Source organism: Leptonotus elevatus, chromosome 12, assembly GCF_054856555.1.
Source record: "Leptonotus elevatus isolate MCC_2025b chromosome 12, RoL_Lele_1.0, whole genome shotgun sequence".
In the NCBI taxonomy this organism is placed as follows: domain Eukaryota; kingdom Metazoa; phylum Chordata; class Actinopteri; order Syngnathiformes; family Syngnathidae; genus Leptonotus; species Leptonotus elevatus.
This window is the reverse complement of record NC_141250.1, coordinates 22,303,650-22,322,602: the sequence shown is the minus strand read 5'-3', so window position 1 is coordinate 22,322,602 and position 18,953 is coordinate 22,303,650. Positions and strand designations below refer to the sequence as shown.

The 18,953-nt window shown below is 41.4% G+C and overlaps 1 protein-coding gene across 2 annotated transcripts in view; it reads left to right on the top strand.

Moving 5' to 3' along the window:
* Nucleotides 1–18,953, top strand: part of LOC147165060 (calcitonin gene-related peptide type 1 receptor) — a 28,994-nt gene that overhangs the window by 1,107 nt on the left and 8,934 nt on the right. For both annotated transcript variants that reach the window (XM_086091467.1, XM_086091466.1), the window contains exons 2-10: nucleotides 14,342–14,432; nucleotides 14,555–14,711; nucleotides 14,791–14,901; nucleotides 15,456–15,568; nucleotides 16,432–16,523; nucleotides 16,637–16,763; nucleotides 17,389–17,542; nucleotides 17,630–17,690; nucleotides 18,581–18,647. In XM_086091467.1, the coding sequence (XP_085947593.1) occupies nucleotides 14,376–14,432; nucleotides 14,555–14,711; nucleotides 14,791–14,901; nucleotides 15,456–15,568; nucleotides 16,432–16,523; nucleotides 16,637–16,763; nucleotides 17,389–17,542; nucleotides 17,630–17,690; nucleotides 18,581–18,647 (939 nt within the window). In that variant the 5' untranslated portion in view covers nucleotides 14,342–14,375. The remainder of the gene's footprint in view (nucleotides 1–14,341; nucleotides 14,433–14,554; nucleotides 14,712–14,790; nucleotides 14,902–15,455; nucleotides 15,569–16,431; nucleotides 16,524–16,636; nucleotides 16,764–17,388; nucleotides 17,543–17,629; nucleotides 17,691–18,580; nucleotides 18,648–18,953) is intronic.

Below are 18,953 nucleotides of genomic sequence, written 5' to 3'. Positions count from 1 at the left end.
GTCTTTCGCTCTCGCAACGAGATCAGCTGACAATTCGCAAAAATCTGCTCGCCTGATGCTTTGTTTGCATTTTGTGGACGATCTGTGCTCGTTCGACGCGATTCGTGCATACTTTGCTGCATATTTATTTCAACGGGCGTGCAACGTTCAGTGTTGTGGTTGCTTTTCAGATCGTTTGCCGTGATTTATTGTCGTATCGATCAGGAGTCAGGACGTGCCAAGTTCTGATGTGATTTTGATGTCGCACATAAATCTTCAAATGTTTCTCATGTAGTTCAAGTACCCGCAGTGATATTCGCGCTTATAACAAGTTAAAGTGGCATTGCGCAATATTGTTTGAGAAAAAAGTCTTTATTTTTTGGACTTGAGTGAATTTTATGATTATTAATTGTATCTCACTCAAGTATTGGAAGTAAAAGTAATTTAAGTACAAATCTTGTAGTTGTAGTATTTTAGTTTAGTGTTTATGTACTACTTATTTATTTATTTATTTATTTATTGGGGGGGGGGGGGGGTAATAAATAAATAATAATGTTCAGAAAATTTGACTTTGGTGCAGCAACTTGCCATTTGTAATCCGTGACATTATAAGAGGCCATTTTAAGTGAGGCAAGGCAAAAAGCACATAGTGTACCTCAGCCGGGTCAAAAGTTTCCAACGTATGGCAAAAAGCACAGCTGCTCTCACACATGAAAAATGGCAGCATGACAATTCATGTTGCTCATTTTGGAAGAAATTGTTGCTCCAAGGGTTGAATTAGTAAGTAATTAGTAATTAAGTAGTTCAATATAGCCACCATAACGCTTAATTAGCATTTCTACATGTTATAAAGTTGTTAGTGTAAGAATTGCATGTCAGCTCGCAACGATAGATAAATATGGACTTTAATTACATTGAAAAAAAGTTACAATCCTTTCTATTAAATGAGTCTGAGAACAAGAAATATCACAATTATTGCAATCAAAATGCTCACGTTTATCAGAAATACTGTAAATTGTTTAAATAAATATACAGATACATGCACAAAAAGAACTGCAACAGTTTTTAATTTGTGTCTAAAAAATGGATCAAATCAACAACAACACCCGATGCACTTTTCACTTCGAAATAATAAATCGTAGCAATGAAATGATATTTTCACACATGCAAGATCACAGCAAATCATGTGACGTCAATCTCTTCTCCTATTGGTTACCAGAATGTAAACAGGAATTCAAGATGTTGAAGCACTGAGCAATGAAATTCTTACTCGCTCCGGTAAAAAATACAGTTAAAAAAAAAAAAGACAGCATATTCAAGTTGTAGAAAGTCTCGTTTGTGCAAACAAGTATTTGATTGCAAAGTTGCAGACATTTGACTTTTCAAGTCTTGCACGTTGCAGCGTTATTAGCAGTGCGAGCGGGATTGCAAAAGAAACGCATTGTTGACAGATTGTTCAGGAGTCCCCGTTTCAAATGTTATGCGCAGCCGGCCCGAGACCAGACACATGTGCGGCGCATTATTAATGGCTTTTCAGCGCAGGAATGTGCAGACGGCGTTTGAAGCCCAATGTGCAAACGAGTGACGGCGCTCGCCGGGCTTTGATGTAAGCCGCGGTCGCGCTTTGCTAAATCAGCCGTTACATAAGCGGCGCATTTGGACGCGCTGGAACACACGTGAGGACAGAAACCTCGCTGGGGGATGAGATGATGTCCAAGATGGAGGAGGGCGTGGTGGTGATGATGATGATGATGATGATGATGATGATGATGATGATGATGGAGGTCAGTCAACATGGTTTTGAGTTTGGTTTGGATTAACCTGGATTTTTTTTTAATTCTGTGCAGCATAACAGCTAAGTGCCGATTCACCGTCTTTGCTTTGAACCTTTGGCTCTATTAATTGACCCGAGTCTATATGTTCCATCTGCATTTCTTGAATCTATTCAGGACCCAAACCATTTAGGGAGTTATAGACCAGTAGCAGAATTTTAAAATCCAACTCAACAGATGATTCGGAGCCAGTTTCAAGTCTTTCGGACCGGTTGAACACGATGGGATCTCTTTGTTCTGGTCAGAAACCCGAGCTGCAGCGTTCTGATTCTCTTCTGACAGAAGGCCGTTACAATAATCCAGTTTACTGGAGATAAGAGCATTGACGAGCTTCTCCTGGTCTGCTTGCAACCCTTCAGGCTGGATCTGTTTTTCAGATGCTGAGAGGTTCTCGTAATGATTGATTTGACGTGACTGCTGAAAGTCGGATATCAATTAATCAGCGTTTCAGACTTGGGCTTAAGTATTTAAAGTGAGTGACTCGTAACTTTTCTTTTTTGCCAAAAACATCTACCTTCGTTATTTTTAGTGATGCGGCAAATATTCGGCCACGGGAAATTTGCTGCCGAAAATGGCAAAAATACGCATTTTCGGCATTCGGCCGAAATCAAATTCAAGCCGAAAAGAACATGGCCGAAAGAGGATGTTGTGGTGACGCAAGCAAAACAAAAAAAACGCTGCAAGCAAGCGTCTGTTTGAATTAAACACCAAACGCGGGGGTGAGTGTCCGCCTTGCTGCTCGCTGGCGTTTCGACATGTGAGCGCGGGAAGGAGAAGGAGGAGAAGGTCGCTTGGTCAACGAAAAAGCGAGCGCCGTCGAGTACTGCACGACAGGTGAGCCACTCCCCCCCCCCCCCCCAGCGACTTCTTTTTTCTTTGATGAGAGCCCCTCGAGCGCTTCCACTTTTTCCCTTGCATTCTGGCGGCCGTGCTAAATGCTTTAGCTCGTGTTAGCGCTATTGCTATCAACAGTTTTAAACAAGCAGAGACGGTCGTTCAGTAACCGGAATGTCAGCTGTTCGATCCCCCGCTTTCCCCGTCATGTGTCCTGGGGCAAGGCCTATTACAGAGCCTTGAGGTACGCCGTTACGTCTCATTTGTCATTAGACAAAATCTAAGCGCGCTTGATTTCTAATATTTCAAGACGTGTGTTTCGTGCCACGCCGGTCAGACACAGAATCAGAATCAAGCAGACACACGAGATTATGAAAGCGTTGGCAGTTAAGCAAGGCTGTTAAAAGGGTCCGGGGGGAACGTCTCTCTCTGTGGTCTTCACATGACCTCCACTAAATACACAAGATGAGCGTACAGTGGGAACGGCGAGCTATAAGTAAGTCCAGAAAACAGCGAGGACGTGGTCCAGAAGACGGTCTTGGCAGCAGAGCTTCTAAATCCTTGGCAATCGGTGACATTTACAAACTGTCGGCGGAATCTCATTCACTGCACACGGACAGAAAGGTGCAAAGTAACAACTTCCACCCGAATGTTCAACAACAGATGTTTTATGCAAGGTCATCATGAACCCGTGCCTCGTATGCGAAACGTTTCAGTACTTGAGTGATGATGATTCTCATGAAACATAACCTCACCCTAAAACATTCGTATACGGCCGTCTCGTTGTTTTAGCCGCGTCGTTCGTTCCCAGCTCGACTTGCCTCAAGGCCTCGCCACTTGGACCGCAGTCCTCCTTCGCTGACAGTCTTTTTTCAAAGCGCTTCTCCAGACTCGCAGATCTTTCAAGACCCTCAGAATAAGCACTGAACCTACCAAAAGGCCGGATTCTCTTCTTTCACCACAAAGAAAGTTTTGTTTCTAGCTTTTTGTGAAAGTAAATATGTCAAGCGGAACTGTGACTTACTTACTGCAACACATCATCTGTTTATAACATACATACCATAAAATCCCGTGTCTAATACGCTCCCCAAAAATCACCCTTAAAAAGCAGGGTTTTTTTCTCTGTACTATCTATGTTTTTTTTTTTACTGGCCCCCCCAAAAAAATTCTCAAGTGCCAAGAACATTTGAATGATTTGAATAATTCTGGGCTGCTGACGTCCTTAAATTGCTTCTAGTTTTCAAGCGATTAATATTTCTGTTTCTATAACATCTCGGGTACCAGTAAATGTCCATATTATTATTATTTGATGACTCCTAATATAGTATGGTGGTTAAGTGGTATGGTGGTCGTCTCCCAATCCAGAGGTTGTGGGTTCGATCCCATGCCATATCCTTGAGCAAGATCCTGCTCCTGATGCTGCGTCATCGGTAGTGGAATGTAAAACGCTTTGAGGGCCTTGTAAGGTGGAAAAGTGCGATATAAACCAAGTACCATTTTGGATCATTTGATATGGAAACAAATGTGTCTTATTCATGGGAATTTACCATATAGATGAGCGCCCCCCATTGTATTTTAATGACTGGGAATTCTATTTTTGATCTTCGGGAACTGGCCCTGTCCTTATCCCCTGCTAATAGTCGACTCTCTATTGGTCAGTGGTAGTAAACAATTGGATTCCATTTGACGAATAGAAACGTCTACGGCAGTGAATGTGTTACGTGAGCTGGCAACAATCGTTTGCTCTTCAAAGACATTCAAGTTGAGCCTTTTTCATTGTGCTGCCACTCTGATGAAATTCAGCAAGCCAGGTGAAAAAAAAATATTCAATTTCCTCGGGATCGAGTTCTCTCATTGCATGAAAGAGCAATGGAACCTTTGCAGCAGTATTCAAATTCCACCCTCAGGTTGTGGATTCCGTTTCTCTTATGAGGTAATATTTCCGCTCATCCATTATGAAGGGCCGCGTTTTCCAATCCGAGTTAATTTTGGCGCACAAGGTGCTGTCACGGGCAAGGGGAGCTTTGTCCGTGTTCACTGGTGGACAGTGGAAAGAGGCCGTGCACTCTCTCCGGGTGTTCCGTGTTTGTGAAAGCTAAACAAAGCAGCAGGCTTGACACGGGCTTCCTGATTTACAGCGTGGGAGGGGAGGGGAGGGGAGGGGAGGGGAGGGGAGGGGAGGGGAGGGGAGGGGAGGGGAGGGGGTCACCTGGCATAGAGCGCACGGAGAGGAAATGGCCCCCGGGAGGCTCCGAGTGCATCTGTCCTCCAAAGGTGAACTTGCGCCGCCGCTTTGTCACGTGGCGTTTGCGTGCTAACTTTCGAAGGATTTACATGAGCTGGCCTGACGAGATCCCAAGCAAAATGGATGCAAATGTTTTGCCTTGTGCTCCTTTGGCCTTTTCAGGCCGTAATGTGTTTGGAAAACAAGTTTTCACTGGTTCTTTTTCTGCTTCAGTAAGATCAATATACACATATACTGTACTTGGCGAGTTCAAATTGAGTAAGGTTTATTTTTTATTCTATTGATCTTTTATTTATCCAGATCAGAATAGATCCTCGTTTGAACAGTAAAAAACAACGCAACTACAAATAAAAACATATACTGTGACTAGGGCTGGTTTTAAGAAATCAAATAATCAATATCAAATCGATTTTCCTTTTTCAAGTCCGATATTGGATTTAAAAAAAAACATGAATTGAGTATTTTGTATATCTTTCCCATCAATTCTTAAAGGCCTTTTGTTGACATGAATTCAAAAGTGTTTTCTTACATTCATAAAAGACCAGATTTTAAGCCTGTTCAGAATCATTTAAATTTATATTTACAACTGTTGAATTAGATTATGAAAATATTTTCATCTTATCCCAATTTTTGTGTAACACTTAAGTGATTATAACACGTTTTACTTTCATTAATAAACAAAATAAATAATTTGACCAGTTACTGCCTCCGCAAAATTTACTTTGGAATTTAATATTTGTGTATTTTTTTATTTTTTTATCATGCCCTTAACATTTAAGAAGAATTGATGTATCATAATTAATCTGTATTAGATTGAATTTAAATTAATCAAATCGAATCGGGGAAAAAATCTAAATTGAATCAAAGTCAACTCTTGTGAATCGAAATCAAATCGATTGAAGGAATTAAAATCGATAGCCAGCCCTACTGTGGACGACCATATATCCACAGTTCAGCACCAGTAAATTCACCAATTCTAGTATTTAAAATTTATTTTTATTTGTAAACTTTTCTTTTTTTTATATATATATATATAGATTTTTTGTTGAACCAACCCTACCCCAAAAAGGCTTATTGGCGGTATATCCTCACTTATTTAACCATTTTGGGGGGTTAAAAAAAAAGCTGAGTTTGAAAGTCAGAAAGCAACTGTAGTTTTCTAACAGCTGATAGTTTAAAAAAAAAAAATGCAGCTGAATACATAAATTGCAAAGTATGAATAGGCGAGAATTTGAAAAGAGAGTATGAAGCCCAGAAGAAAAAACGTTTAAGACAATAACTTTTTGGATCGTATCCTTACAATGGGACCCGGGTTTTTGACAGAGTTTCATTACTTATGGTGGTAACCTGAAAATCACTTAAGCAGTCTTGAAATCGGCATGAAAGTCAACGTTTGTGTGAAACGCTCGTGTCCTTGATTCTCTCGTCACGCGCTGTAGAAATAAAGTCGTTATTATTACCACCATTTGGCGATGACTTACTTGAATGTCAGTTCAGTTTTTGAAAAGCATTCGAGTGCAAGATAAAGTGATCACGCGTGTTGTGCGCAGGTTGCATTGAGAGAATTTCACATTCTTCTGCATGTAAGCGGGAACAAACGATATTCATGTCATGTGATGGAACGTTACGATCACCAAGCATTTCTTGTTTTTTTTTCCGATGGCACTAATTGGGACGGCTGGACCCTGTGGTGTCCGCCGCTGAATGTCTGCAGCGGACGTCTCAGTTGGGCTCCCAATTAGCTAAGTTAGTCCTGTGTAAAAATATCATTCTCATGCCCGGGCGGCCACAAGCCGTGCCAAAGACATGCCTCGCTGTAATTACTGCTTTTCATTGTTTTCAAGCTGAACAAATAACATTTGCTTGAAAAAAAACGTGCGCCATCCTTTCCATCGCACGTTGCGAGAAGTGCTCAAGGGAAATTGGGAGATTTTTTTTAATTTTTTTTTTACCTGAACATAGACTCATTTGCGTAACGTGTTTCCCAGCAAACTGCTTTTTGTTGGACAAGCGAGCGGCCTGCGGAGCAACTTGGAACGTTTAGAATGAAGCAAAGAGCTCAACTGGAGGTCAAGTGCGGCGTCGGCTTCAATTACGTGGAGGCTTTTATTTGCAGGAGCGGGGAACGGCCAATGGGGAGTCAATATTTTGGACAGCACCTTTAAACATATTTCAATGGGTTTAAATGTATATGCAAGTACATTTGAACATAAATAAAAAAAATAAAAAATAAATTAAAAAAAATAATTAACATACTTGCAAATACCTCGAAACGTACTTTTTAAATACGGTTTAACGCGCTTACAAATAACAAGTGAAACGTATTTAAATACGTTTCAACATATTTGTAACTAGAAAATGTGAAGGCTGTGTGGCTGAATGAAAACTGTGGAATGATTTGGAATGAGCTGAACCGTTGAAAGTTGGAACGGTTTGAACCGGTGAATAAATGAAGAAATGACAGCAGAAAAAAACGAAAAAAGGGGGTCGGGTGTGAAGGATCAAGTGGACCTAATCATCATCCCGGAAGGGAAATGATGTCAATGTGTCATGTTGAATCTGCCGTTGGGAAGGAATGGGGAATAGTAGGGTACAAAATCAGGAATTGTGGGTCGGGTGGGAATTTTAGGAATGACAAAAATGGATCTGGTCATGGCGTGATTATTTGGAACGTCAAAATTGCAATACCGAAAATTGGATGAATTATGTGAATGGGGTAAGCGATGAAGAATCAATTAAGAAAACGGGGTAAGGTTTGAAGAATCAGGTAGGAAATGGCGTAAGGGGAAGGAATGAGTTCAATGTTTTGAAGGTCACTTTCAAATAATGTCAATGTGAAACGTCAAATCTCCCGGTAAGAATGAACGGGGAAAAATAGGCTGCAAAATTGTTAATTGTGGGTAAGGCAGGAATATTTGGAATAAACAAAATGCACCAAATCATGGCATGAATATTTGGAATGACAAGAAGTAGTTCGATAGGAATAATTTTAATAAAAATCGAATAATATATAAATATGTTTTGCCGGTCAAAAACGTTTACTCCGTATCTGCAAATCCACCATCCATCGTTGTTGGCTTTCCCTTAAAAAGCTCACTTGTCATCATCAACTTCATGAAAAGTTGCGAATATCCGGTTTGTATTAGCGCACATATTTTTCAGGGCAATTCGTCTTTTCTTTTTTACCGATTTGACTGCGAACATTTTGTGGATGATGGCGTTTGTTCCGGCTGACAGCAAGTTTTCGTAACCTCAACACAAGCCGCGGCTCAAACCCGGTGCATGAAATTGACATGCATGAAAAAGACTGGCAATTTTCAACAAAATTCGGACGTGGGACAATGTCCTCGCGGCGTCGCGTCTCCACGTAAGAGCAAATCATTAACCCGAAGCCGCAAGCAACACATTCGAGAAGAAAGCGCAAGCGAGGAAACCAAACGCTACCGTCGAAGGCCGTGCTGGACACATGAAATCCGCTGACCTGTGAAATTCGGGCCCGTGCAGTGGAACAAATTGGTGGAATGAAGCCCCCTTTTTCCCAGCAGACGGCACCGCATGCCTCCGGGTTGGGACTGACTTAACAGGTGAAGCCATTTTTAAACACGGTCAGGATGTCCTGAAAGCACATGAAAACATTTCTATGAGTGCCCCGGAGATTTACAAGTAGCTTTGCAGGTGCAGTGCACGGCGGGGCCAGGTTTATTTTTAAGCGCTGTATTTTTATCAAGCTATTTGTACCATTTTTTTTCCCCCCTTGCGCCGATGAGAGGCCCCTGGAACAGGATCCCTGAGCTATGATAAAACCGTGGTACTCTTAAACCCTCCAAAGTCAACTTTAGATACAGAATACGGAAATACAGAAACGCAACGAGTGCTTGTCGTCGTCGTGCGCTCCTTGACGACGCATTTGCTGCAGTAGCTCATAAAGACGAAGCAAAATGTTTTTTTCAGGGCCTGATGACCGATAATTGGAGCCGATATTCATTTTTGAAATACAGATGACAATCCTGACTTTGTTGTAATGTCTTTAAGCTTGTTAATTGAACCATTTTTATGACTTTTCAAAATGTAAATGTTTTTTTGCTGAAAATAGACATCTCAGACAATAGACTTTTACATTTCTAACAAAATGTGTTCATGGAGCTCCCAAGTACGTCTTAAAAAGTCACATGGAAACTTAAACAAGTAAATACTAAAGATCGAGTTTTTCGCCATAAATATTTGTTTCAAAAATTAAAAAAATATCTGGCTAACTTTCACGTTTCTTTGTTTTAATGTCGAACAAAACCAAATGGTTCCGAAGGTTCCCAAGGTCAGCAGCATCGCTTATAAAGTCAACTGATAATTAAAACATTTTAAAAAGTGCCCTGACATTAAAATGGGTTTAGATTTACTTTTTGTCAGCTGTCAAAAAAGAAAATACCGATATTGGGCATTTTGACGAATATCGGTATCGGCCTCTTTTTTTTTTGATTATCAGTCTATCGCTAGTGACTACGTGATTTTGCTTTGTTTCATCTAGGAACAGATCGATAATCGGCCAGACCGATATTTGATGAATATCGGTATCAGCCCTTAAAAAAAAAATAATAATCTGATGGCCGATATTAGATCCATATAAAACTGTGTTAACCTCAGGAAACAACTTATTTAGCTTCATAAGAGATGATGCTGACCCTAGGAACTCTCTGCATCTTTTGTTTTTGTTTGAAAGTAAACAAAAATACCTGAAAGTTTAACATTTGAGTTTTTTTAAATTTTGGGAAAATGTATTTATTGTAGAAAACTATAGGGAGCAATGACATTTACTTGTTAAGGTTTTCATTTAGTTTTTAAGACACACTTATGATGAAAAGAGTTGGAATTTATATATAATATATATATAAATTGACGGCAATATTTTCATCGGTCTCCTTGACGAGTAGTAATCGGTACCGGTACCGGTATCTGAACTGTTGACGCAGCTTTTCCCCCCAAACTTGAGGACCCACCTCACCCTCACCCTGGTGGCCAAATTTGTCATTGATTTGATTGATTTGCAAAAGCGGCTCCGATGTGTTGTTTTTATGTAAAGGTCAATGTTATTGCAATACATTGTGTATGTCCTTCCTTTGGGTCCTGACGTAACAAAAGAAGAGTTTAGGAACGCCTTGTATACGAGCCGGTGCCTCATTTCCCAGATTTTCCCAAGAGCTCCGCAGATAACGGCGCAGTTTTCCCGGTCTTCCGTTTCCACACTCGTGCGCACATTTCCAGTATGCGAAAAATGACTCAAGTATTTATGCATCGCTCATGTCTTCGAACCCTTTTCCTGACATGCGTGGATGCAGAAGAAATGCATGCGATGGTGTCATGATGGATTGATCCAGACTTGGATTAGGCTCCGCCCTCACATCTGCGTGGGAATGTTGCTGTTTTGCATGACATCTGGTGATGCCTTTGGCAACGGGGAGCTTTACATAAGGGCCGTCCTCATGTCCGGGGATTTGCAACGTCGCCGCAATAGTCAATTGGCATTGGGTTTAAAGTTGTGCTTGTTGAGTTTTGTTCAGGAGTACGGGAAGGATTATCAAATGTGCAGCCGATCCCAGGGGGGAAATGTCCACCGGCTATATTTGGTATGGCTAACTGGGAGAGGAAACGCTCGGAGGGAGTGTGTTTCCAAGCTGATCCTTCCTGCTGTGGAGTTCCTCTTCAGTCAAAGTGTTTTTCAAGCTTCAAGCTCTCAAAATGGCCCGTTTGTCGCGAACAAACTCAACTTAGAACGTTTTTTGTTGTTTTGCAGTTAGCAATTTTCAATGGAGCTGTAAATAGCAATGAATTGCCCTTATTTATTTATTTTCACCACAATTGAGACGTCGTGGTGTGACATTAGCACGACATTGTTTATTTATTTATTTATTTATTTATTTATTTATTTATTTATTTATTTATTTATTTATTTATTTTTTTTTTATTTTATTTTTTTTTTTATTTTTTTCTTCTTCTTAAGAGCTCAGTATTGTTCATTCGGAAATGTCATCATCATTGCTCTTTTTTTTTTTATTATTATTTTTTTTTAAATATATATATATATATATATATACATATATATATATATACATACATACATACATATATACATATATATTTTTTTTTTTTGTGTGTGTGGGTGAGTATGTGTATGTGTATGTGCGTGCGTGCGTGCGTGCGTGCGTGCGTGCGTGCGTGCGTGTGTGTATTTGTTAGCTCGACATTGTTTATAATGTCTGAAAACTCTGAGCGGTCATCAAAAAAGTCACGTCCGTTTTTCTCTCTTTTTGACCAAAACGTGGCCGATCAGAAAACAAGCCTAAAATCACTCGTGAATTTTTAACGAGGGAAAATTTTACCGCACGTATTGTTTTAAAGTCCATAATTATAAAATAAGTGGCAATATTTGGATCATTGAACTGCATGGAGTTTGTGGACATTTCAACGGGAAAACATTTTTTACATTAAGCGGAGCGATCGTTCCGCCTCTTGAAGGCCGTTTTCGGCGCCCGCGCGCTGAAAGCGTGTTCCCCAAAGAGCATGTTTGGTGTTAAGGGTATCATTAACAACATGGCTACACGTGTTGAATGCAAAGCGGAAACTGGGCCGCTCTCCAACACCAGCGTGGCACTAAATTCCAACACTTAAAAAAAAAAAATGTCGTAAAGCTCGTTAGGACACTTTAATTGCTGATGGACGAATTGTGTCCTTCTATCCTCTTTGAATTGGAGTTTTACTTCTTTAAAGTTGAGACTATTTATCAGTTTGAGCAGGCTTAGGAACTTATTCCTGACTCCCACGGTTGATCAAAAAGTGACTACAGGGCAAGGAGAAAGCGCGAGTGGGCTAATTCCAGTGCGGAAAGATGATGTTGACACAATCACGCGCACGCCAGCGAGCAGCGTTATGTTTGCCGTCGCTGTCACGCAAACACAACAAAGTGTCAGCGTGTGTTTGTGCTGTGTCTATTTTTGCCTTCCCACCAGATGCAGAGCTTAAGCGAAGTGCAGCGTCGCCTTGAGAAACAAGTTGAATTTGTTTTGTGGGCACGCTTGTATCTCAATGAAACGGCTAATGGCTAGCTAGCATCTATGTAGCGATGAGCTACATGTCTACAGCTAAAGCACATCTTTTGTGGTGGTGTTTAGAGCCAAAGAAAAGTCAATGCTAACTTTTGGTTAGCATTTGAATGGGATCAGCTCTCGGCTAGCAATGTTTTTCAAACAATGCATGTTTTGTATTTTTTTAATTTATTTTTTTAGAGCTCAGTATTGTTCATTCGGAAATGTCATCATCATTGCTCTTCTTTTTTTTTTTTTTTTTTTTTTTTTTATATATATATATATATATATATATATATTTTTTTTTTTTTTTTTTTTTGTGTGTGTGTGTGTGTGTGGGTGAGTATGTGTATGTGCGTGCGTGCGTGCGTGCGTGCGTGCGTGCGTGCGTGCGTGCGTGTATTTGTTAGCTCACCAGAAAACCTATTAGAAAAAATCTCATACCGTTCACCTAAACCGCATGTTTTGTATTTAAATATACAGTGGATGTAATTGCTGTCGTCGTGTGTTTCGTTTTACAGTTAAGTCCAACTGAGGTCTCAATAAAAACCTTAAAGGACGCTTAGGGACAGCAGAAAAACATACGCTACACACTTGCTAGTTGCTAATGCTACGCAAACAAAATGGTGCATTCGGGGTACTCTCAGCAACATTTTCTTCGATGATGACGTTTTAAGGGGAAAATAATCGGCCGCGTTTTGGCCGATGTTTGAAGGCCAATAATAATTTTTCACGATCAATAAAAGACGTTATATCAATGTCATTCTGCGTTTCCTCTTCGCGCCGTGTTTTGTTTACCTTTGCTCGTGTATTTCTGGCTTATATGCATGCAAAAATGTGTGTGTATATCCACACTGTGGCATTTTTCGCTGTAAAGATAACGTCGCAAAGAAATCAATGAGCGGCAACGTAAGATGGCCGCCACTTATTCAAGTAGTTGCAGTACTCCAAAGATTTCACAATTCCTTGCAGAACACAAACCAATGATCCGTTCAAAGGATGCACCACGACACGTGTTTATGATCAAATATTCAGGTTAGGAAAGGGGTAACTCATGGGTCCGTTTAAAAAAAACAACGGAATATTTACACGGCCTTTTGCCAATTTTCAGATTTTGAAAGGGTCACTTATTGACTGCATTGTGAATTGTGCCCATGTCCTAATTATTTATGTACCTGGCTGTGCGACGACATTTCGCTATTGCTAAATCGATATCCAATATCCATTGCTGCTTGCTTTTGTTGTTTGTGAGGCGGTGGGCAGCAACACCGCGATGGCCGCCTCATGAACATGAGCGAATTCCAATAAGCGGAACCCGGGACTGTGCGGTGCCGGGCACCCTGCGGGACACCACTTGGGACGTTTACAGAAACGCCAGCAGCAGTCGATAAGCGGCGGCCGCCCTCCGCTTCCCGGCCAGGTGAGAAGGCAGCAGCTGCTACGCGTTAGCCGCCCTCCGTCGGCCCGGACAGGTGACGTCAGCCGGCCCTCAAAGGCCCACGTGACTAACCACTTGCGAGCGCCCACCGTCGCCTCTGCGTTGCGCTTGGCTTTAATTGAGCTGAAAAGATCAATACTCGAGTATACCGCAGCACAGCCTCAATTAGCGTGTGGCGATTGTGTTGGTTTGAATTGAGGACACGCGTCCATTGTTTTTGGTTTCATCCTTCTGCTTTATTTTGTCGTGCAATTTTTTCGACGGTGCTCTCAAAATACGTTTTGACTTGAAAACATTGAAATGCGTTTGGCATGAAATGATTTTGGATTTCATGAGCAAGATTTCCACATTGGAATAAAAATAGCATGTTTTCTTTGTTTTTGTTTTTTTCTTCTCTTTCTTTTTTTCATTTTTTTAAATTTTATTTTTTATTTTTTTTCTTTAGGAACGCTACGGGGCCGCCATTAATCAATAACAATGGCGGCGTACGTCCAAATAAAGTTTCTACAAAATGTATTCAATTGGAAAATTCAATGTGAAAAATGAATCTCATGGTTATGTTGGTAACAACCAATTAAGTAACATCGAGCAAACGTGTCATGGCAGTCGGGGTTCCTTTTTAAGTGAAAGTCAAAACCCGAATGAAGAGCATGAGAGGCACACGGTGTGTCAAAACAAAAGAGGGAACCGCAACCGGTGTACTTTGCCTACCAAATATTTCCATTTGAATTTCTTATCGGCTTTGCAACAACACGAGCGTGTTAAGAAGATTTTGTTTTGATGAGGCACTTTTGTAACTTTTACAAGTTTTGTAATGCTCAGCTGCTAAAAGTCTCTTCGCATGTTTTAAAGCCGCCTCTGCCTCACTTAGGAAATCCTCGTCTGTACCATTTGCTCCTACTTTTGCCTGACGTTGCCATTTTGTAATCCTCTCTTCCAGATCCGCAGCTGCTCAATCTTCAAATAACCACAAAATGGCCAACGGGAAGATGGGAACAGTGGCGCTTATGCTAATGAGTTCGCTCACAACGGTAAGGGCGGCCTGCACAACGCAAACGTGGCATTTGTCACTTTTGGGCTTTTACGACTCCTTGCGCACCAAAACAACAATTTTCAAGATTTTTAATACCAAACGCAAATGCTTTGTTTGCAGCTATTCGTGAAGGCCAGTCTGGAGGTCAACGAAAGTCAGCAGCAGCAGCACCCGACCAACGTTTATCACGACATGGGCCTGACCAGGAACAAGATTGTCACGGCCCAGTTCGAGTGCTACCAGAAGATCATGAAGGACGGCCCGTCCGACAGACTGGGTAGGCCGCGCGCTGCAGCGAGCCCGCTCGCTCGAGCCCAAGTGCACATTTTTTAGTTTGCTCGTGCGTGTGCTTTTAGAGCCCGTGTGTAATCGCACTTGGGATGGCTGGTTGTGTTGGGACGACACCAAGGCCGGCATCACCACGGAACAACACTGCCCGGACTACTTCCAGGATTTTGATCCTTCAGGTGAGTCCGTGCGATGTCCGTATACGTTCTTTGAGGGGTGGCAGGCGATTACAATTTGTCATCGTAATGAATGAATGGCATGACTTCAATAGTTAGTTATCTGTTCTAAATGTACAATAGGATCTTTTTCATACTCGTGTTAACATGAATGTGGGAACACTTATTTTAGTCATTGATACAGTCATTTCATAATAATTCATCAAATTGAGTTTAAATTAAAAAGATGTACCGTAAAAAAAACAGCGTGATATTGATTTGTGTTGGTCATTTTTCTGCCACTAGATGGCATAGTTGCATTTGTTTGACATTGGGGACAGCTCCGTACATTTTTATTTTCATGTCTAATCTTTAACATCAAGCAACTTGTGAAATTTCTCACATTTTTTAAATTGTAAAATACAACTTGACCTCAGTCTCCACAAGTAAGGGGCGGTCATTAATCGTGCGTTAAAAAAAGAACCTTCAATTAACGCACTCATTTTGACACTCCGAATATTCTTACTTTTTGACATGGTCATCGATTGGATGATGTATTTTTCTTTTCTGATCTGCAGAGATGGTTACGAAGATTTGCACCGACAGCGGCCAGTGGTTTTTGCATCCCGAGAGCAACCGCACGTGGACCAATTACACGCGTTGCAACGAACACACCAGTGAAGGCAGAGTGGTAGGAAAACGGCCACGAGAATGCGCAGTCGTGTTCATTTTAGCCGCCATTTTTAAATGGAGTCTCAGTTTTAGTCCAGTTTCAATCACGCTTGTGAGTTGTTATCATAGTTCGTCAACCTCATCAGCAGATCATGTTGAACATTGCGGATCTTGACACACAATTCCAGGATATCAACCGTGGCTATAAGCTAGTAAATTAGCCAGCATTAGTTAGCGGTTGGATTAACGTTATTGTTGGAAGCTGTAGGATTAATGTAACGTTCTAATTATAATTGATTTTTTTTAACCGTTCACCGTGAATTCACGTGTTTGTGTATGTTGCACTCGCGAGCTGCAGATTTGAAAGGAGGCGTGTCACATGACGAGCGTGTCACAGTGACGAGCGTGTCACATGACGAGCGTGTCACATGACGAGGTTAGCACAGACGCGATTTTACAAAATCGGATCATTTTCGTCTCGTTTTTCGTCATGAACTAAAATGTCCATACATTTGAGTCCACTTTTTATTTTTCTTCTCGTCTTCATAAGTCGACGAAAATGCATTCTGATTTAGTCCCAGTTATTGTTTTATTACTGAGGGTTTTAGTCTGGTTCTAGTTTTCGTCCGGTGGAAAATGTGTGTTGACCAAGTTATTTTAGTTGATGAAATTAACACGAATGCTTTTTGGCTGTCGGAAAACCACCTCCACAATCCTAACGGCAATTAAACAAGAATGACTTATTTCGACTTTTCAACCTAAATGTTCCTCGAATGAAATGAATCCGAAGGTAATCGAATGCAATTCAATATTTATCCATCGTCGAGGTACGAGAGCATCAAATGAGATTTGCGTGTAACTGTTTGTCTTCCTTTCCCGCAGACGGCAATGAATCTTTTCTACTTGGCTCTCATCGGACACGGACTGTCCGTGACCTCGCTCTTTGTCTCTCTTGGAATATTCTTCCACTTCAAGTGTGTTGTCGTTTCTTCAATTTCAATTCACCGGCGCAGGCAGATCTGGTGACTCGAACCGGCTCGGGGAAAAAAAAAATCCACCATTTTGTGTGCTTTGCGTCTCCCTGCAGGAGTTTAAGTTGCCAGAGGATCACGCTCCACAAAAATCTTTTCTTCTCGTTCGTGCTCAACTCTGTGATCACCATCATTTGGTTGACAGCTGTGGCAAACAACCAGGAACTGGTGCAGAGGAATCCAGTGAGTATGCTTTAGATGTCGTCATCGTCTTTAGCCTTTGGTCATGCTTTTATGCAATTGCAGATTCACAAACGCAGGAAAATGAAGTTTTACGCCTGTCCACGAAAATTCAGCAGGATACATAATTAGGCACAATATTTCAAAAAGGTGACTTTGAATACATTTTGTGACTTTAAGTCAAAGCGCAGGTGGCTACCTAATTTTCACTCACGGTGGCAGCACTTCGACCTCACACTTTTTTGCCTTCCATACTCCTACTGATAATGTTCCCGCGTAGACTGCAAAATTGCTTGAAAAGGGCTTGGCCCAGCCAAACTTTCCCAAGTCATGGGTGGACCAAATGAGTGTTGAGGGCAGACGATGGGCAACATTGAAGACTCGCTCACAGAAGATTGTCAGAAATGAGCAGACAATTTTCCACTTGACGGGAGGGCAGGCGCTGCTAAACGCAAAAAATCGTTTGTAAACAAAGCCATTTTTTCCTAATCGATCTCTTTGAAAAGAGGCCGCAATGGCTTCGTTATTCACGCCGCAGCCTTTTGAAATGTGCGCAATGAATCGCAAACACAAGCCGTCGCGCAAAGTCGTCCGTGTCATATTTGACGTGATTGTTTCTCTCCCGCAGACGAGCTGCAAAGTGTCGCAGTTCGTTCATCTCTACCTGTTTGGCTGCAATTACTTCTGGATGTTGTGCGAGGGAATTTATCTGCACACGCTCATCGTGGTGGCGGTGTTTGCCGAGAAGCAGCACCTCATGTGGTATTATCTCCTCGGCTGGGGTACGCCAGCGCTTTTTGCCGTGTCGCAACTGCATCTTAAAAGAACCGCGCCGTTGATTTTTTATTATTATTATTTGTTTTTTTCAGGTTTCCCTCTTATTCCTGCGTCCATTCATGCCATCGCAAGAAGTTACTACTACAATGACAAGTAAGCGAGTAAAACGCTTCCAGGATAGAATTCTTCTTTCATGTTGAAAACGACTTGTTGCATTGAAATATTTGCAAAATACGTTTAAAAGTATTTCAATACGTTTGAACGTACGAGAATACATTTTAAGCGTATTAAAACGCGTTCAAATGTACATTTAGGCTAAATGCTAAAAAACTGGGTTATAGATTTAACGCATGCTCGGAGGAAAATGCCCAACAGAAATCGTGCACTGCAGAGATCATGAAAACTACAATTAAACAATAATTATGTACCAAATTTTTCAACGTATTGATGTAATTAGGCCAAATGCTAAATCACTTGCGCATGTGACATTATGGGGTTAAAATGCAATGTTATTAGCATTTAGCATAGAAGTATGAAATGTCCATTGGAAAAAAAATCATCCGACAGATTTGTATGCAAAACATTTGAAATGTGTTGATTGGATGACTGGAGCAAGTTCATGACGACAAAGTTGTGGTTTGGGAAATTGTGTCTAATTTCATTTGGCTCCTTTACCAACTGATGATAATGTCAATTTCTGCTTTCATGTGTGTTTTTATTGCTACCAATTTACAATCTTATATTTGCCTCAATATTGACGAATCTCGAGAGCGCAGTGGTTCTCAACCCCGGTCCTCGGGTACGCCTCTCCAGCCTCCCGCGCGTGTTTCAAACAATCAGCTCATCAGCGAGCTCTGATAACAAGCTTCAGCTGTGTTGGCCGGGGGGGAAACGTGGAAAACAAGCTGGCGAGGGGTACCCGAGGCCCGGGGTTGAGAAACCGCGCTCTCGAGTACCGATGACCTGCGCTTCCGGTTCCCCCGTCACATTAATCGTCAATTATGCTCCCCGCCCCCGCTTTGTTGTTGTCTTGTGCGCATTAGCTGTTGGATCAGCTCCAAGACGTCGCTCCTCTACATCATCCACGGTCCCATCTGCGCCGCTCTCCTGGTAAGAAGCGCTCGTCCCCGGCAAATCCATCTCAGGTCCGTTGTTGTCGCGCATTGCGCAATCAGTAGCTGACGGCGTTCCAGTTTACAAATCAGTACTTTAATATTTGTCACACGATAGAAACTCGCAGGTCCTAAAAGATGTAAAAAAAAAAAATGCCATCTCCACTGTATCAACAACTTTATTGAGCAATGCCGCTTAGCAGAAATTCATGAACTCATTTTCTCCCAAAAATCGATGAACACGTGCCATTTTAAATATTGCCATGGTCTCAAAAATTTTTTTTTGTTTCATGCTAGAACATAC